At 43.7% G+C, this 21,274-nt stretch overlaps 1 protein-coding gene across 3 annotated transcripts in view; it reads right to left on the bottom strand.

Annotated features, from left to right (window-relative positions):
• LOC137194276 (tetratricopeptide repeat protein 28-like) overlaps positions 1-21,274 on the bottom strand; it is a 168,406-nt gene that overhangs the window by 13,183 nt on the left and 133,949 nt on the right. For all 3 annotated transcript variants that reach the window (XM_067606025.1, XM_067606030.1, XM_067606039.1), the window contains 6 exons: positions 12,432-13,228; positions 11,714-12,258; positions 9,899-10,422; positions 4,833-4,942; positions 1,661-1,790; positions 1,321-1,539 (listed from right to left, as the gene is read on the bottom strand). In XM_067606025.1, the coding sequence (XP_067462126.1) occupies positions 1,321-1,539; positions 1,661-1,790; positions 4,833-4,942; positions 9,899-10,422; positions 11,714-12,258; positions 12,432-13,228 (2,325 nt within the window). The remainder of the gene's footprint in view (positions 1-1,320; positions 1,540-1,660; positions 1,791-4,832; positions 4,943-9,898; positions 10,423-11,713; positions 12,259-12,431; positions 13,229-21,274) is intronic.

Genomic DNA, 21,274 nt, shown 5'->3' with positions numbered 1-21,274 from the left:
TGTTGTTTGGCTGTGTCACTATCAATTAGCATGGTTCATTGGCAGAAGCCTTCTGGGGTGAGAAGCGAGGCAGGGGGGCAAATCCTAACAGTGGAGTGGCAGGTGGCACTGCCGCTTGGTGTTAAAGCTGGCCTTCTTACCCCTGCAGCTGAAAACAAGCTGTAGCCTCTAGGCTTTTTATCCTCTTTGATTTGAACAAGCAAGAGTGTGTTTTTGTATGTATTTGCTTTCACCTGTGTAACTGTTGCAGCTTTAAACTACGTACAAGAAAGACGCTTCAACACCGACGGGAAAGATTTGGACATTTTGGTTCATCCTTACAATTATATGACATTTGATTTCTTTAGTATCTAACCATTAAGTAAGCATGCCTGATTTCGTGTTTGAATATTTAAGCTATTTTATAAATACTGCATACTGTATATTTTATTTGTATATGATGCATATTAGTAAAAGATCAATTTTGTGGGAGAAATAGTGAAAAATAAGTTTTGCATGAAATTGAAAATTCTAGAAACTCTGTGACTTAATGCATACTATGCAGGATTTGTTGGTTCAGACATTCAAAGTTGGCCCCTCCTCCCCGGCTCAACAACACCAGAGCGAGAGAGAGAGAGAGCAGCGGCGGTCAAGCGAGTTAGTGCATGTATGGAGAGAGGGAGCGGTGGTAGCAATAACAAAGCATTGAATCAGATAAATAAAACAGTATTTTCTGGTTGTTTCATGGCGGTTATATTATAAAGCAAAAATAAACACGCCCACACCCCCTTACAACCCTGCAGGAAGGTGCCACATTGCTGGATTTTGTGTGAATGCAGCCGAAGCGCACACTTCATCCTGTCTGCTGTGGCCTCTCTGCATGTGTGTGTGTGTTTGTGTGGAGCTCAGCCCTGCCCTCGGTCAAACAGACACACAGACAGAGAGCAGAGGAGAGAGAGACGGAGACAGCGATGTAACCTGAGTCTCGACCTCACACTCTGCATGCTGTTATTGGCTGGGGGCTACACACCCACTGCCCACAGATTGATGCCCATAAACATCCCGAACACAGCAAAATAATAACAAAATACAGGCAGAGGGCAGGATCTCTGTAGATACATACACCGCCACACACTTTATTAGTTTTGTATAAGCATTTAACAAAGGACTGTCGGAAAATGAATAGATTTAGGAGTTATTGGCCAAAGGATTATTTTACTTGAGTAAAACCTAGCCACAGTATTTGATTGGTCTCTGACAGCACAGAGACTGTTTTAATGCAGAAAAAATAACACTTGGATTCCCAAAAAAACAATTTACAATCCGAGCACTAGTTCTTACCTGCTCCTGGAGCCAGCAGCCAGCTGTACAGGTAACCAGCAGCCATGGAGAAATAAAGTACCAAGGCCCTCTGGCTGTTGACGGTGTCCAAGATGTGCTCCACTGTTACTGGGGTGTACGGGTCTGAGTCCTGCTGGCCCGTCTGCCTCTCCACCAAGAGGTCAGCGAAGGCTCGTGTACGACCCCGCTCTGCCACTGCCAGAGCTTCATCATGGTGGCCTGTGGTGTTGAGAAATCAATGCTGATAAATAGGTTCGAGCTAAAACCTGATTTTTCCTGTAATGGCGGCAAAGCTAACAGTGTGAAGTAGTGAGGATATAAGAAGTGTCTATGGGCATACCTAGGCTGACAAGGACCCTTTGGAGAGCCTGGTAGCAGGAGGTTTGCAGGTCAAACAGGGAGAGTTTATAGTCGGTGCTGTGCTGGGCTTCATGCCGGATGGTCTCAAACAGTGCAGATGCCCGATATAACTGCAGATAAACAAAAACAACAATCAAATTAATTGAGATATCATTGGCTTGATCATTTACTGAGACTATATCATCACACTTTCATTCACTCCTGATTATTGAGGGTGACAAGCGGTCTTTTGTACCTCAAAAGCTGGAGCATGATACCAGCACTTTCTCCATCCCAGGTTTAATTTAAACAGGGGTAACACATGCTAAAATTTAAACGGTCGTGGTAGTGAAAGACACTTTGGATAAAAATGTCCACCAAATAATATACCACCACGTGTGTATGGTTAAAAGAGAGACAGAGAGATTTTTGCCACTAGATGGTAGCATCCCACCTCCCTGATCCAACATGCTGCTTTCCAATTCTGCCTCTTTCTCAGCAGGGGAAAGAACTGTAATGTAGCTTGATGAATCACCATCCAACACAAGTAAACCTCTCTTCAGCTCTTATATGCCTGGACATGGGAAAGGGCAATGAGAAGCTAAACCATTACCTGGGTATCTTGGACAGACAGTGTGAATAAATGCGTGGTGAACTCAATAGGTCTGTCTGTGTTATTGGACAGTGCCAGACATTGGATTGAGAGAAGGTGAAAGACAATGGACAGGTGGGGCGGGAGGCAGTGTTGCATATTGGCCAAGCAGAGCTGGCCAGCAGTGCTGATTCATGGGAGTCTTTATTGATTTCCTATTTCTGCGCCTATGGCAGCCCTGTAGGATGACTGGGACTGCTATAGAGCCACTCTTCAGGAGGCCAGGGCCAGCAGAGAGGCTAAAGCACTCTGCTCACAGTGCTTGACCATAGTGCATAAAAGACAAAAAGCTGCAGTGGAGAAAAGCTTGTTGGTATGGATGAACTGGATTCTATCAGCACTGTGGGTTTGGTGAGAGAAAAGAAAAAGAGACAGAGCGTTTCTTGTGAGCGCATGTATATGCATACACTGTAGCTCATCTGGCATATCCCAAGGTCATGCAGGAAAGTGTGTCAGAGGGAGTGAAGGGGGAGAGTAGAGATCAGCAGAGAATCTGTGAGCTCTGCTGCATTAGTGCTAGTAGACGGAGCTGCTAGTCCCAGGATGATTTTGCTGATAGGGCTGTGGGCTGATTGCTGCAGTGCTAGTTTAATCTGTTAGGCTTGCAGACATCCCTTTAAGAGTGAAACTAATTTCTCACAGCGCCTTGCCTCTGGCCTGACCCCTCCTGGCACAGATGAAAGGAAACAGTCCCAAATGTGCTGTGTCCGCAGTGACTTGCCTGGCTGTGGTACAGGTAAAATCTGCTATATTCTTCAACTGCCATGTGTTCAAACAGGACTCTCATGTTTTACAATCACTGACACTAACATGGCTTTTATCTGACATGTTAAGTGAATGTCAATGTCACAGTGAATCGGTAACCTGAGCGGGGTTTGATACACACATTCTTCTAATGATTTTTGTAAAATAACCTCCCTGGGGAACCTCCCGCTCTGACACATGATATCAGAGGTTAAAAAAAAGCTTCATCTACAGTAGACTAGATATTTAAGTAAACATGAATTTATTGATTCATAATCCCTCTAGATACAAACGTGAGCACTTCTCAGAGGTAGCACGCTTTAAAAAAAATCAGGCTTAAAATCATGACATGTCAATCTGTGTGTCGCGGTGAACACCGGGATCATAATGAGGATGTCAAAATACAATTTGGTTTAAATATATAGAGATTGAGGAACATAAGGTCAAGTACTCTCACTCTACAGCTATGGATGCTTTATAAATTCCAATACAAGCCTTTACAAATGAGGTTTGAAGTGGGTCAGGGTATTTACAAAGGTCATGCATAGCAACAGGCCAGCTCATGAATAACCATTTGATCTATATTCTGAGGACAACAGTGTCCTTTCCCACCACCAATCCACCCTGAGGGCTACAAGCTGACAGAGAGGGGGGGAAAAATTAACATTGCTGTGGTATATGTTGGCAAAGCATTGGATAACTGTGAGTTGCAACAAGGACAACACAAATTTAACATGCAACACTGAGGGCTCAAGGTCAAGTGTTAAACTGGAAAGCAAACACACGCTGGAAAAATATGTTGCATTGCCTTGTTAGAATAATATTTTGCTTTAATTGAATACGAATTCCTCAACATGACTCATGAGCACTCTGGTCTAGTCACCACCACCTTGGTTCAGTCTTTTCTCTCCCCAACTCTTGTTACAGATAATTGCAAACAGACAAAGTTACTTTTTGAAAAGTATAATGCAGGACTGAAAACAAAGCTATCTGGGTCACATAGATGTACGTAGCTTGCGTGTATCATAACAGAAATGTTTTTGGACTAGATTTTGAAAATGAAAGCAGCTGAATAACATCCCTACAGGCACACGTGACAGCCACTGCTGTTGGCTGACTGTTCACAGACTTGTATGAGGATACACAAACTAGAAAAAAAAAAAAAAAAAAAATCAAATCTTGAGCTGTGGTGTGTGGACAGACTGCAAAGAGAGATGTTAACGGGATATTCCATGCTTGCCAGGTGGGTAGTGGGCTGAGGAGGAGTGTGTGTGTGTGTGTGTGTGTGTGTGTGTGTGATGCAGAGGCTTGGGACTCCTGAGACCATGCACATAAATACAAAAAATCTTCAGTCATCTGTCGCCTGTCTTCTGAGATGACAGCATTTACCAGCTCAACAGACTACCCAGCATATTGCCAACAGGCGTGTTCAAATTCTATAGCCACCTCTCTTTTTGTCTTCTCCTGTTATTTTCTTTCCTCTGGGGTTCTTTCTCTCACCGTGAGGGCACTACTAAAAACGTACATTCCACACCCCACGTCTTTGGACATCTACTTCCTCCACTCGTTTGTAATTGTTGCCTTCCGACAGATGTGTGCTTATTAGAGGTCAGTTTTAAGTACAAGAGGTGGATTTGCTGGAAGGAGTCCAGATGGAGGAGAGGAGAGGAGAGGAGAGGAGAGGAGAGGAGAGGAGAGGAGAGGAGAGGAGAGGAGAGGAGAGGAGAGTTGATGCAAGGCGAGGTAAGGGGAGAGGAAAGAACAGGAGATACTTCACCTGATGTTGGGCCTCCTCCAGATTCCCACTGGCCCACAGAGAAAGCCCTAGACGATGGCGGATTTTCGCCTCGTCCTCACGCCGAGCCAGCTGCTCAGCAAGCCGCAGGCCTGTCGGAAGGGGAGGAAACAGGAGCAGATGAGAGACAGAGAGGAGGGAGAGAGTAAAAATTATTCAGAGCATGCAGACTCTTAGGTATCTTTCAGAGTAACAGATGTAAGCATAGCGTGGTACTGATGTTCTGACAGCGAACAGGTTTCGATATTTGGCCTCAGTTGTAAGATAGTGCTCACACTGGTACTAAAACACACACACACACACACACACACACTTCTACCATAGAGGGAGGCTGTTAGAGCACTAATCGGACTGCATAGTAATCAATGCTAGGGATCGACTGGCTGAGCAAACACAAACACACGCCTAATGCTTGCATAAAAGAAGCCACACAACATCATGAACAAGTCTACAAATATTTGCAAAACACTGATGAGCTAATAATAGACTGCACGCAGACTCACAGCGCAAAGTCGGCTCTGTGATATTTCGTTTGAGAGACTTTGAGAGCTGTTCGGGAAGCCGAGGGAGGTTTGAATGTGCATGTACATGTGAGTGTGTGTATCTAGGTGTGTATGTTCAGCGAGCGTGCCTGTGTCAGATCACCTGGCGAGTACGCAGTTTGTTTTTCACTTCCAATCCCTCAAGCAGTGAGGCGTATGTCACATCTTTGCATGTGTCCTCAGCCTGCCTGCTGAGTACTTGGTTCTGCCCAATTACTGAGATGAAAATGCCACTCCGCAGAGGACAATGAAAAAAAAAAAAAAAAAAAAAAAAAAAAAGCGACAGCTGCTGGGCCACATATCACCCACAAGGTGCTAAATGCACAGTAAGCAGCCTGCAGTTTGCAACAGTCCATTGCTCATGCACAGTCTCACTTAACGCGGGCTGCGTTTCGCGAGTCTATTCTCTCCGTTTGCTTGTGCGATGGAGGGGTCTAAACATGCTTTTGGTCAAAGAGAGGAGAAAATGGGCCAAGCCACCCTCGTCCTAGTCTGCTTTTCTCGGCATTCCTGGAAAACAGTCTGTGGCTGGACCAGATAAGCCAAGAACAGAGAGCGTGACCCGAAACAGCCAGCCTATTCCGCAAGACCCAGCACACCACGCAACCATAGACTTCATGGCTCCTCCATGGCCACGCGAGCCGGCAGCCTTTGAAGCCTGCAACAGTCTCCCTCTCTCGCCTTATCTTTCCACACACCCTCCGTCTGCACGCCTGCCCTCTTCCCCCATGCATCTGCTGTGCTCCTCTCTCTCTCTCTCTCCCTCTCTCTCTATCTCTCTCTCTACCTCCCATATTCATTTTCTCATCTCTGCGCCTGTGTCTCTGGTCCCCCCCCCCCCCCTTTGCCCTCTCTACCTGTTTCATCTCAACTGTGGTGGCAGTGCTTGCGGGGCCTCGGCACTGCTTAGGGCTCATTAGGCACTGGAGCAAGAGAGAGGAAACAGATCTAAATTATCCTTTTCATTCTCTGACAGCCTCACCCCTCACTCATCTCAACTCCAGGTCTGAGCCTTTCATCTGCACGCACACACACACACACACACACACACACACACACACACACACACACATACACAGAGAAAACCTTTCTTTCTCTGAGCTGCTCTGTGATAGTTCTTTATGATCAAGCCTGAATGTCAACCAACTCTATGTTTTCTTTAGTCTCCAGTTGACAGTGAAATAATACATGTGAATTATGACTCCTACCGATCTCTGTCTCTTTCCCCTCCACCCGCTTGCCATCTTCTTTCTTTTTCTCCATCCCTCCTTCCCTCCCTAACTCTCTCATTTCCTCTGTTCTACCGCGCTGTATCATTCAGTGTCTGTCACTGTCACCGTGCGTGCCTTTGGTGTGCCCCGCAGGCACAGTCACGTAGCAGCGGCTGACATGAGGATGTGGCCGTGGCTGGCTGCACCCTGAAGAGCAACTAGAGAACACTTTAAAGGCTGCTTGACAGCTGGGTGAGAGATTCTCTGCAGCCCCTGAGGCCCACGCACCTCTGCCTTCAGACACAAGCTTTACGTGCAGACACCACATGCACAGAAAAAGGGCACGAAATCTCATGCACTGTAGAACCACAAGTGCGTTGAGCCTCAAACCAAATACCCTGGCACATAGGCACTCATCCACATGACATCACAGTGCCCTTTGATCATGACCACATGTAGAAAAAAACAGTGTGTAACATACAGTAAGTGTACCATAAACAATTTTTTTGAGGGGAAAAAAAAAGTCCTGGAGGCATTTTCCTGACACAGACTTCCACTGCTGTGTCTTCTCCCTTCTCTACGATGGTGTGAGCACCCATATTTACCTATTCTGTCCAAGAAAAACTTCTCCAGACCTCTGGCATGTAGTCAAAACACTGAGGATGACAGGGATTGTATACTGGTTTGCATAACATTGAAGAAACAACCACATCAAATTTGAATTCATCCCACATAAATAGATTTCTACAGTGATGAAGACAGTATTGACATTTGCATTAAGCTGAGGAGTAAATTTTGGTATTTGCAAAAGTTTGCTTAATAATTTATGAGATAACTAGGCTAATTTTTGTTTCAGCTTTTCAGATATTATTCACTACTATATATATATATACACTTGAGGTGAAAGATATTGTTTGTCCTCAGCCTAAGAAGTAAAAACTAAAACTGACAAAACCACAAAGATCTACAAAAGTTGAGAGCAAAAAAAGTACAGTAGCACCAGTCCAACCCCTACTGCCACTTTAACAACAACCAGCACTCAATATTTATAGAAAGAAAATAGCAACACTGAAAACCGGGAGGGGTCCACACATGATGATGAAAGGTCCAGACATTTCACACTGAGATACATATCATGTAACTGCATTTAGTTTTATATGCCTCATGACAGGCTGCTCAAAGGCCGAACAGCGTGAATATGTTTTATTAGAATTCCTGAGTCTGTTCTATTATAGTGTATCACATATCAAAAGTATGGAAATGTACCATTTATATCATTTGCATATGAATCTACAATGTTTGGCTAATGTTTGTTACACATGATGATTTCTTATAAACAGATTTTATACAAGCTTACACTTGTACTGTACAGGTGTGCTTTGTATATAGTATATAGAGAGAGCTTACTACCCTGTAATATGTTCTCTCTCTCTCTCTCTCTCTCTGTATATATATATATATATATATATATATATATATATATATATATAAATAATAAGCTAGCACATAAATATATATATAACACCAGTCTTCTATACAATCCATATGAAAGGGGAATTAAACATTTAAGCTATAATAAAAAAATCTGATTGGATTTCTTTTCTTAAGGGTATATATGTATGATATATATCCATATTTATTTTTTATTTACAATATGCATTAATCAATATACCATCTATTTTATTCTGGTTCACATATTAAGCATCAGGTACATTCCCCCCAAAAAGCTACCTTTGTAGATTCATATTATAATTTCATTATTTGTTGTTCCATTAATGAAGCGTTTAGAAACTGTAATACCTTCATTAGACGCTACAATGACGGCATTGATTTAATGACACTATTGTGTTAATCATTGAAAAGTGCACCCTGGTGTGAAATGCCTCTTTTGTTAAAGACTGAGACTGCGCTTTGCAGTGTCTGTTAATGTTAAATTACAGGTGACTAACTTTGGGGGTTGTTTGGGCACTTGAAGTGACAGAATATATTTCTTCCTATCAGCAGTTAATTGGTATCTCCATGTGTCTTTCACTGTAACCTTATCATTCTGTATTACTCTGCGCAACACAGAATGAATATCAGACACACCCACATACATACACACACATGCACACACTCATATATAAATACACACGCACTGATTTGGAGGTCACATGCTGTCAACAGTATCTGCACTTGTTTGGAGCTGCCTTTCTATCCCTCCTCCCAATTAATCTTTTTTGGGAAACAAAAACAAAAAACAAGCAGTGCAGCATGAAGAATAAAAAAAAACTAGCAGTAGGAGTAGAAAAAATAGAAAAACTGAAGGGAAAAAAAACCTTGCCAACTTTTCGGTCTGGGTAGGTTGGCCAGAAATAATTGGCTGTCAAGGATAGTGAAGGCACTGTTCTTTTTCACAGCCAGACCGAGGAACAATACAAGGACAGTGCAGGGGACAACGGGAGGACAGGGTGGAGACAGAATGGCCTGTCGCCTTTGTTTCCATTAAAGCTCAACAAGCAGGCCTGCAGAGGGTGTCTGGGTCACTGCAGGCCCAGCTAATTCTAATAACGTGGATGGAGGAGAGATAGAGGAGATGTACTCCTGCTCCCTTGCATGCACTTCCTGCAGGGTGAAATATGGAACTCTCCTCTTACACGAGCTGCAATTTTCCTGGATTCAAACAGGGTTTGGGTCATAACGCGGTGGGTATGCCTGAGCATGAAGTCTGTCAATGGGCATGGGTGAGGCTGGTGGTGTGGACATTCAGCACACATACAGTAAATGGAGGCTTCCACTTATCACATCTGCGGTGACAAACACTACACTGTCACTGACATAATGAATTTTTGAGGGGCCAAGCTGCAGGTTTTTATTTCACCATAATCGGTAGGGGGACAATGAAGAGTGAGAGGCAGGAGTCTGTCAGCTACTGTGTGAAAAGATCCTTTGGCAGCTCACTGCAAAGAACCCTCTGAGAAAAGCAGATACAGAGGTGTGAAGAACAGCTAGCAGTAAACAGGAAAAACGCCTTGGCGTGCATCCTGATAGGTTTGCACAGACACAAATGCTGGTATACCTATACAGCAAAGAAGACAACACAGGCGCATAATACACACACAGAATCCCCCGTGCACTTATAACTCATAAGCACAAAAGCCCAAACACACACGCATGCACACAGCCTAATAAAAATGTGGCAAAGGCTTAGCAACAAATAGGCTCTGAATTTCATATTCATGAATTCACAAACTCTAAGCCTATCAGCTCAGGCAACAAAGGCAATCCTCTCTCCTGTTCCCCCTGACTCACTCACCTTCCTGCAGGTACATGACAGCCTGTGAGTAGTTTTGCAGTGCGTGGTGTGTTCTCCCCAGGCTGCCATAGGCCAGTGTTTTGGCAGCCAAGTCATTAGTCTGAGCCGCCACACTTAGATGCTGTTCTTGGAACACAACCGCCCGCTCGTAGTTTCCAAGCGACTCGTAGGTAAGGCCCAAGTTTCCATAGGCCCGGGCCTGGCGTGTGGGGCTTCCCGCCTCCTCTGCGATCTCCAGATCACTTTGGTGGCATCGCAGGGCTGTCTCATACTCTCCCATAGCTTGGTATACAGCACCCAAACCGCAGCTGGCATCTCCCTCCAGTAGTCTGTCCTGGGTGTCACGGGCAATGGCCAGCTGACGCTCCAGACAGGAGATGGCCTGCTCATAATTGCCCAGCTGGCTGTGAAGTGCACCCAGTTCACCATAAGCCTGAGCCTTGCCTCCACACTCCCCTAGCTCGTGAGCCACTACTAGCCGCTTCTCAAAACACACCAGCGACTGCTGTAGATTTCCCATGGCCCTGCAGGTAGAGACAGAAAACCAATGAGCGTCATAGTGAGGAGGATTAGATGAAAGATAACAACCTAAGACAACCTAGAAAAAATTAATTGGCATTTTCTGGTCAAATTAAATAAATACTGAGATATCAACCATGCCTACAACACTCAAAATAAATCCATTCATCTCCCTGCTTATCTCATATCTAGAGAAAAATATATTCTTCATTCATAGAGATATATATCTATTCTGAAAACATCAACAGAGCACATAATGAGGAGTGCATGTTGCAAGAACACTTCCATTTGCAAAGCACCACATAATTTCAGTATTGGTGTGAATAAAACACAAATTTAGATGTTCAACAACTTGCTGATAGCTGCTGATGTTGACAGAGTAAAGTGGGTGTGGAAATCTCTGAGCCCTAATGTGAAATTTAAATGTAGGTTGTGTTTGATGGGTAACACTGTTTAATACGGGCTGGGTCATCTGTCGAAGGAGCCCAGCTTCCACCCCCTGGTGTATGTTTTGACAGAGAGGCATTCATCCCTTCTCAACATTTAATTCGCCTTCATATCCTTCAAACAGATTTTATTCACATTCTCAGGCACATCAACAATTCCCATTCAAATGGAGCATTACAAGAATAAAAGTCTTCAGCTTAATTAATGTTGTGTGATAATGTATGTGCTCGACTAAGAGCGGTTGGAAGACGAGAAGTGTTTGTGTGTGATGTCTATTATTCCCCTCTGAACTCATGCACAGCTAATACTGCTGTGTGTGACTGCTGTGGTGCCATGCTGATGATGCACAATAAAAAGAAAATCATCTCTGAAATGAGGATTTCAGCAAGCCTTTCGTGTTTTATTTTGCAGTGTAGCCTCCTAGGATGCTCTCGGCTCTTTGACGCATAAATGGGAAATAGAAGGGAGAAGAGACACAAGATGTAAGAGGTTGCCTCGAAATAACTGTGCTTCCCCCAGTTTCAGACGTCTGTGTGCCAAAGCCTCTTTGCATACTGATAAGGCCAGGGCCACTAGGCTGCTGCTGAGACAGCCAGCACCAGGCTCAAATACAAGCCTTCCTCACCAGCAAGGTGTCTCTGAACTATGGTGGTCCTTGATAGGGAGTGCTAGGAGAAAAAATCATGTGCAAAGTAGGATTACTGTGATTATTACCCAGTCAATACAATTACCTGCTGCTGCAACAGCTAGGAGAAACTGATAGTTGCAAACTGCTTTATACAAGTATTTTTCTCACAATGTCAAATAGAGAATTTAAAATAATACGCCTTTCACTCAAAACGGACTCACCTGTGTCCATTGCCTAAGCCTCTGTAGGCCTTCTCCTGGTCCTGCATGCGGTTGAGGCTCTGGGCCACAGACAGATACTGGTCATAGTACTTGATGGCTTCCTCAAAGTCTCCCAGAGCCTCATAACAGTCTCCCAGGTTTCCATAGGCCCTACCCCTGTCCATTACTGCCTCGTTGCCACTCAACTGCTGTAAAGTGGCCAGCTGCTGCTCCAGGTAGCCAATAGCTTCCTCCATCACCCCAACATTCATTTTTGTGATGCCCATATTTCCATACACCTGAGCCTCCACGACTGGATCCTTTAGCCTCCGCCCCAGCTCCAACTGCTCTTCGTAGCTCTTGAAGGCCATGGCGTACTTCCCCAGGGCCATGTAGACTGCTGCCAAGTGACCGTGGGCTTTGCACTCTCCTGGCACGTCACCCAGCTCTTGGTACACCTCTAGCTCCTGGGTGTGGTAGCCCAGAGCTTTGTCATATTTCTGCACAAGCCTGTAGGTGGCCCCGAGGGCAGCATAGGCACAGGCCTCCATCCTACGCTCCTTAACCTGAAACCAGATAGAATTTCAGAATATCAACATGAGGGACATTAGCTACATTCCTGTGAATTATATCAACAATTACATTCCACATGATATTTCCCACTTATATAATGATTGTGCTAGTATACGTTGTACTACAGTCAAAAAGTTTGTGTATTAGAAACTGTACGTGTCCGTACCTGGTGAGCTAAGGCTAGCTGCTGCTCATAAAACTGAATGGCTCCAGCCACATCCTTTTTACAGACAAATATGTCCCCCAGGTTCCCAAGAGCTCTGAAGCGAGCCTGTGCATTGTTCAGGGACTGGGCCAGTGAAAGCAGGTATTTCTGACACTCCTCTGCCTTAGCAAAGTCTCCCAGGGCCTTGAATGCCAGACCAAGGTTACAGTACGCCTTGGCCTGACTCAGTTTGTCATGGAGGTCCTTGGCCAGAGCTAGGTCCTGCTCATAGTATTTGACGGCATCTTGGTAGTTGCCCAAACAGTAGTGGGCATAGCCCAGATTGTGACAAACTTTCCCCTCACTCTCCATGTCTTGGAGGTCAGGGGACAGGCGGAGGTACTGCTCATAGTAGGGCACAGCCTGAGGGAATTCTCCACGAGAGCAGTGGAAGTTGCCAAGGTTGCCCAGAGCCCGAGCCTCACTCTGGACATCTCTGAGCTCACGAGCAATATTGAGGTGGTTCTGGTAATGCTGCAGAGCGCGGTCATGGGCCCCCAGGGCTTGGTAAGCCACAGCCAGGTTGCCATGGGTGGAGGCCTGCGAGGCCCGGTCATTGACCTCCATGGAAATCTGCAGCTCCTGGCGGTGGTAGCGGACAGCCTGGTCAAAGGCTCCTAGGGCATTGTAGGCATTACCCATGTTACCATAGGCCCGGCCCTGAGCAGCGTAGTCATTCAGCTCCTGAGCAATGGCCAGGTGTGTTTTGTGGAGTTTCAGTGCAGTCTCATAGTCCCCTTTCATCTGGTGGATGATGCCTGTGGAGAGAAGAGAGAGAGCGAGGGGGATGAAGTTAAAGACCCATTCAGGAGAAAATTGTAATTGAGTAAAATTCAAGTGCCTCGTCAGCTCCTCATGTACAAAACAAGTCATTTGGTTGTTAAAATATGCTCTCTGAGCCATCTGTTCTCTGCTTACACTACACACTCTCCCACAGAATTATGGTCATTAAAATGTAGTGCAATCAAACAAAGTTATTATAACACCAAAATAGAATCTTTTGATTGAATAAGCTGTCTTTGATGATTGTGTCTTAGAGGGATTTTACTAAAATCAACAACTTTTCCACAGGGTTGGAAATGGTTATGAGAGAACAAGAAAGCAAGACGTAGGAAGTTAAAGTGGCGGAGAGTGTGAAGAGCTGATGGAAAGCTCAGCAAACAACTTTAGAAAAATGAGATAAGTGCAGAGAAACAATAAATAATGGAGAAGCCGGTGCATTGAGCGTATTATCTCTGATAAAATACCATCCTCTGAAAAATAATGGCTTTACCCCGCAGCCAGACAGCCATCTGGCACACACACATACATACACACAACATCCAAACAAATGTGCCCCCACCCACATGCTCATACACCCTGACAAATACACGGCAGAGAGTAAAGAGACATCACAGCATATCTACCGTATCTCTCCTCCTTCCCTCTGAGACTCACAACTAATCTCTGGATTTCTCCTTTTGCATTGTCACTGAGCCTTCAATGATAATAATTGCACTGATAATATTAAAGCTCACTGAGAGAGGAGACGGATGGCTGCAGGCTGGTGGATGGAGAACTGCTTCAAGGGAAATAACTGAGTCCTTCATCCACCATACCGCCTGGTCATCACGGCTTTGCTGCATCAGCATGGAGACTAATGGGCTACTAGGACGGGGGCCACCGATAGGACACCAAGGATGGAAACGGTTCTGGAGCCAGAGTGGGTGGGAACCAGAGAAGGAGAGAGGCTTTGTGGCTTGTGGTGAGTATGTGATGGTGCCGCCGGGATTAGTTACCGCCATGTGTGTTTTCCCATTTATTTCATCCGAAACCTGCCACATTATGGGCCTGAACACAGGCTACATAAACAGTGGGATTGAAACTAAACAGACGGCTCAGACGACAGCATAAGTTATACAGTAAATGTGGATATGCATTCAGATTTTGGCTCAATTAACAGGAGTACATGAGGCCAGTGAGAATGGAAAAAGCTTTGGTGCATCTACAGCATGAACCACTGGGCTGCATACTGGTGGTTTGACACATTATCAGGTATGTCTATTTACACATACAGTGCATACATACTTTTGTTGGTTTCACATGACCCAAACCTCTGAAAATTTGCTTTCTATCGCAAATTTGAACATTATAAATATACAATTTCCCTTAAATTATGGCTAAATGAGGAGATTAGTTTCAAACTAAAACTGCCTAAATTGGGCGTCTCAAAATTAAACAAAAAACAGCTTTTTCTGCAGACAGATTGGATTTTGCTGGAAAAACATAATCAAAAATCATCTGCCTACTTAATTCAGACCATGATTCAGCATGCCGCGGAGACCTTGCTGACAAATCAGACCTGATTTTTTGTTTGTTTGCTCGCTCGTGTTCTCAGGTTGAAGTGATACAACCTGGACTGACCTTGTAATCACCAGGTCACCACCCTGAGGAATTGGTATGCTAGGCGTAGCTCAGAGTAAAACACGGAGAGAAACAGTGCAGCCAAATAATACAGGTGGAGTTCAGGGTGCAAATGACATAACTTCACAATGAGGACACAATAAGCGGAATCCATGTGGTGCTTTGGATACTGTACAGTACAAATATAGTAAAGTGTCTTTTTCCTGAGCCAAAATGAGTGGGGCTTAGAACCTTTTGGATTTCCAAGTTCTACTGGCACAGACATTTCCTACACTTTGAACAGAACACTCAGCTTTGCCTTTCCTGGGAGTCTTTCCTAAGAGGGGAAGCATGTTAAGATTCACAGCAAGCTGGTTGGAAGAGCACTGACAGCTCTCGCCACAAAGGCACTCCCAAGGTTATGCTTTCCCCAACGGAGGCTGATCTTACTGAGGATATAATGCCTACTGATGTATTACTAGCAAACATGTTCCATGCTGCAGGCTAAAAATGGATCTAGGGCTCAGCAATGGGACGGAAGGGTAGGGGAGACAGCCAGGACAGAGGCTGGGGGTGTATGGCTAGGTTTGAGGCTGGGCTTGGAAGCTGTAGCCAAAATTGCCATAAGCCTTAGGCTATGCCTGGAGCCACACTTGAAGCAAGAAAATATTTTCTGTGCCCCCCCATATGGTAAGAGGATTATTGAACCCACTGGGAATAGTATCCAGCAGGATAGTAAAGAAAACCATAGCAAACATGCTGGTAAATACTGCTGGAAGACAAAAATTGGGAATTAGTAAGGGGCATCTAGCTGAAGTGGCCACTGTAGCATGTTGTCCAAATCAAAATGGCCCTAACACAGTGTCAGTCTTGAGATTCAATTTAACCTCTAAGTTTAACAACATGGTAAGTATGTGGTTCATATTAAATGTGCTCGGCTGTAACATATTAAATAATATGGCTTAATTATTTCTCTTTTGTGCACAGCTTGAGACAAAGACTGAAAAACCAGCATAAAGCACACACCATATCATTCAAATACTTTTATACAGAGCCCTATCCATCCAGAGCCCTATCCATCCCCCCATAACCAAAGACATTAAAAGCATGGCAATGTGTTGTCAATTTTCATTACACAGCTGGCTGTACATAGAAGGATATGCTGCAGTGATGACTTTGAGGGATGGTGTCGTGTTCTGAGTAAATCACTGTGTCATTCTTCCAGCAGCTATGGAGATCCAGCGCGCTGCTGCCTACAGTGACCTAAGAGGATTTTACCAACAATGGTGCTGCTGCCACTGGGCTGGAGTGATACTCAAATAGAGTAGAGATGACCAATCTGAGCCTGAAATACTGACTTGGGTGTGTATATTTAAGAATGAGGTCAACATTATAATTCATATCCATGTTTGAAAACCCTGAGCAGGATGCTGGAAATGTGGTATTTGTGGAAATGTTGATGCCTATTCAGGCTTCAGCTCAAGGACATTGGCATGTGTGAAATATCAAAGTGCAGAGTCAATTTCTGAAGGAGATTCAAGTGAGACTGGGTGGTATTTCATCCTACCGGAGCTAGCATATGTAGCTTGGTATGTCTGGCTACCTTTTAGAATTTCTAGATAATTTGGTTGCTGTGAAAGTATTCACAAAGCTCCTTGCTTCAACTTTTGCTTAAAGAAACAAGGTTATTAGTAATGAATGCAACGTGTCTGACTGATCAAGGCTGTATTATGTTTTTTTTAAAATGATGAATAAATAATTAAATATTGGAAAATAATAACTGTCAAGAGAAGCACAAGAAGGACATCCTTTTTGTTCTTTTTATACCACACACGTCATATGCAATAGTGGATGTGATGATCTGTGGGGGGAAGTAGTGAGCTGAGGCAGACACTACATCCTCCTGGGGTCTGCAGGAGTGGGGAAGGGGCGGAGCTGGGCTCTGAGCTTAAGGTACCAAATCCTTACTCGCAGACACAGACATCTCCTACAGTCTGACTGAAGATAAAAAAAGGACAGGGTACGGATAGATGGATGCATGCTGAGTGGGTGGTCTGCCAACAAAAACACACAGACAGAGCGGTGAACCCCTCCGCCTGCAGCACCAGCTGAGCTGCTTCCTCTCCTCTCCCGCTGACCCTCACCCCTGCCTCAGCTCACCAAACCAACTGTCGCTGTACTGTCCACACGCATAAGATCTGATTCCTCCTACCACTTAAACAAACAATGTTCCGTCTCACTGTCTCAGCTCGACTTTTTTTTTTTGCACTGAACAATCGCCTTTCCATTTAGGAACAGATCACATTTCCTGCTGAATTTGCAGATGTTCTGAAAAAAGGGGGCATAGTTGCTTAATGCAAAAGAATGCTACAGCTCTTTTGTTTCATTTAATAGCTCCGCAGTGAGAAGAATAACAAACTGCGTACAGCAAGCTTCACTTAAGTGTAAGCACAAGGGCTAGGAGAGCATTGTTTTGCAGGGCCTCTAGTCCAGTTTCCAGTGTGGTCCTGTGTCACAAGATTGAAGGGGGCCATGCAGGGGGAGGAGGCGAGGAGCGTCTGCTGCTTTTTCCACAAACAGAAATTTGGGGCTTTAAGCTAGCAAAAATCTCTCCATCCTAATGATCCCTCCACCACTTCACCTCTTCTCCGTCTATTTTTGTCGCCCCCTCTCTTCTTCTGCAGGTCTGCTAATATTTACTCAAGGTATTTACATGGTCATTAATGGAGAGCTGAAGATGTCACCAATCCCAGATAAACGCACTTCTTTATGTATTTGTTTGGCTCTTTCTCTCTTACAGCGTTCTTTCATTCATCCTGTCTGGGCCATTAGGCTCGCTAAATTCCTCTGTAAATTCTCCACTCTCTCGCTCCCTTTCCTGGCCAGACTAATAATATATCTACAATCATTGCTGTTTCTGAATGCTTAGATACCAAACTGAATAATTTCTATGAATCAATGTTCCAGGCAAGTTTGTAGTTTGTAACAGTAAAGTTACCAGATTTGTGTTCATGCAACCATTGTTGTTGTTATGATGATGATGTAGTAGGAGTAAAATCACGTCATCATAAGGGATACGTATCTTAACTGCTAATTATTCCATGTATATGCCATGCACTTAAAAGTGTTTGCTATCATAATCAGGTGCTAAAGGGTTCTCAATATCAGGGTCAGTGTTACTACTTTTCAACATCTTTCAACATACTTGACTGCCAACAAATACAGCCTATTAAAAATCATTAAGCTCAATCTACTGATGTGACACTGTTATTGACAGATATGTTGTTATAAAACCTGGAGATCAGATGTCTGGAGAAAGCTGATTTCCAGAGCTGATTTTCTGGAATGTAGACTCGAGCGCTCATTCTCTCACGTGACCCCTAAATGGAAAAAAGCTGTATGTGCGTACGTGTGAAAGAAATTTATTATAAAAGGTCTGAACTAATTCAATACAGAAGTTATGTCCTGCTTTTTTTTTTTTTTTTTTTTTTTAGACACCAATGAGCCAGTGACAAGACATGAATACAGAGCATTGCTGTGTACATTGTCTGATTGTGTGCTGTGAACTCTTCTTCCTGTTGTTTCCCTCTTTCTGATGCTTTGTTTTTTGTGAACATCAGCAGAAAGCACTCCCTAGGGATGCTGGATAAAAAGAAGAAAAAAAAGAAAATTGCTTAATTAGGAGTTTTACCTCCAGCCATTCTAACTGATGGAGTTGACATTTCACGTGACTTCTTTTTAGACATATAGCAAAACAAAGAAGTGTGAATTGGACACATGGTGAGAATGGAAAAAAGCAAGACCGGGCTAAAACACAAACAAACTTATTTAAAGTCTCTTTGAAGTGAAATGCAAGGGAAAATAATACAATTTAGATTCTGTTTCATGAATACCAGAAATGTGAACTACATGGGAACCCTCCACTTCAGTCCTCTCTCGGATATTAAATATTGCTGACTAGGGGGTAAGTTAGCCAATTAATGAATAATAAATGGGGCTGGAATGCAACATTTTCATATCCTTTATAGGTCAGAGTGTGCTGAGCCAGGGCTGTTGGTACCGCTGGGCATCATGGTTAGATATTAAAGCATGGCGATCTCTATACAACTGTACCTCAGGGCCATGTCAGCTGCTGCTCCTCCCACACTACACGCAACATTAACGACAAGCTGAGAGGGCATAATAAAAGTTTGCTCCTTCCTATTTCGGCAACTTCTCCTTCCCATCTCTCGCACAGCTTCTTTTGCTTTTATCGCTGCTCGTTAATCTTCACTCGATCATCTTTCCCCTCTTTGTGCACGGCGTAAAAGTAGCATTTTTTGAAGTCTGAAACAACATCCTGTTAGTTTTAGCCCGTATCTTCTTGTGCTAAGCATGCTTGTGGGCATTGATGACGGAATAACAACGCACGCTCCGCTGCTTCAAACAAAAACAACAACAACAACAATGGAGCAATTACAGACTGGTGCTTCACAACCTCCACTTCATTCTCTGTTATCTTCATTATTCAGCTCCTCTTGAATCAGCTATTAAAGGTAATTAAGCGATTCATCAAGTCAGTTTCAATTACTGGGAGCTTGACAGCTGCAGATTACAATCAGTAGGGGTGAGGGGAGAGACGGAGGGAGTGAAAGAGGGAGGCATCAAAAAGTGAATAAAAAAAAAAAGGAGAGAAAGAAAAAAGACAAGAAGCACCAACAGATAGGCTACACTGAGATGGGCATTAAGCTCCCCTGGGTGCCAGAGTTACTGCATCTTCGTGATGGTCCAGCTTGTCTAGGCCGTCTCCATGGAGCAACAGGCTTCATCTCTTCCACCCACTCGTTTAGCTTCTGCTCCGTCATCTGCTGAAGGTCTTTGACACCGCATCAACTACACTATCATTACTCTGTCATGTACTGGAAGAACTGTAATGTTGCAACTAATAATGAATAAGACCGCCGTGGCCGTCGTAATGGCAATCACACTACAGACAGGAATAAATTTGCCGCCTGACACAGTGTATAGCGCTCACTCGTAATAAAGCTCACATGTACTGTAGCATCATAAAATGTTCTCTCTGTAGCCCCTAATTTATGACAACCAGTTATCGGCTCACTTTTAAAATCAGGTGTGTGTTGTAGCTAAGAGCAACCCTGGATGTGTGACCATTAAGGCCGGTCAAATGACGACTTCAATTTATGTTTGGCTGATTAACTCCACTCTCTGCTTGCACCCTTTTACACATTATGTTAAAGAATAATTCATCTGGGAGGAACTATTATGCCTTTTAGTTGTCCATTAGAGTCAGGTTTACTACTGTCTTGATGGCTATCATAAGTCATCCAGTGCAGGTTGTAATTGCTTGACTAAATACAGCAGAATTGGCCATTCCATTTATCTCATGGGGTATTGAATATCCTCAGGGACACCTTTATCCCTAAGGTTACTTTCATCATTATATTAGAAAGCTCCGCAAGGTTACCTTGCTAATAATTTCATTTTAACATGGTTTGACTGTAAATCCCTCAATTGTACAGGGGATAATGATTACATTTTAAGTTCAATCAAAAGACCCGATCATGTATTTAATTTCCCCCTACTCGTTTTTATTTATCTGCAGACCACTTCTCATTCCAGTCCGAGTCGGTGTGAAGGTGAGAGCCGAGCAGATTAATGTGGAGAGTTCCCATGAAAAATTATACATTTTTATGGGGTTTATTTATACTCTGACAGTGTGCGTTATATGTTGGCATTCCATCACTGTAGAACTCCCCGGGCTCACAAATTACTGTTGGCCCTAACACCACCCTCACCGTCCTCTTCCCCAGCACTCCATTACCGTACATGCTTACATAATCTACCAGGCACTATTCACTGTAGAACATAATGTAACTCTTAAATACTGCGGGTAAAAACAACTTTACATAAAATAGTGATGATACAGTGATATACTGGTGGCCTCTGCTTAAAAGTAACAAAAACACTCAGGTCATTTTAACCACAAATATCACTGAAAACAACAGTAAGTAAACAGCTCATTTAAATGAAGGCAAACAAAGGAATGTAGCCAGCAGCTCACTGAAAACATTAGCAGGAAATGGAAGCTTTCAAACTGTATCCCAAAAGCAAGAAAAGGGCAGACAGGACTTTATATTTATGGCATAATAAACCTAAGAACACACAGTCAGTATTGTTATTGAACAGTGACACTAAATCTCATCGGTCACCTCGCTCATTCTGACTTCTTTCTTCTAATCCCTCATTTCAGCAAGTTATGTCAACTGTCACTACAATAACTTGCATAAATTTATCATGTAACAAATCCTCCAGTGTGCAAGATTTCTAACTATCCAACTATCACATGCTTCCCTGTCTCTGAGAATGCACAAAGACATACAGCAGACTTATGTGTGTGTGCTTCTGAACTCAAACCTTCACAT

Source organism: Thunnus thynnus, chromosome 2 (genome assembly GCF_963924715.1).
Source record: "Thunnus thynnus chromosome 2, fThuThy2.1, whole genome shotgun sequence".
In the NCBI taxonomy this organism is placed as follows: Eukaryota; Metazoa; Chordata; class Actinopteri; order Scombriformes; family Scombridae; genus Thunnus; species Thunnus thynnus.
This window is presented reverse-complemented; position numbering and strand designations above follow the sequence as displayed.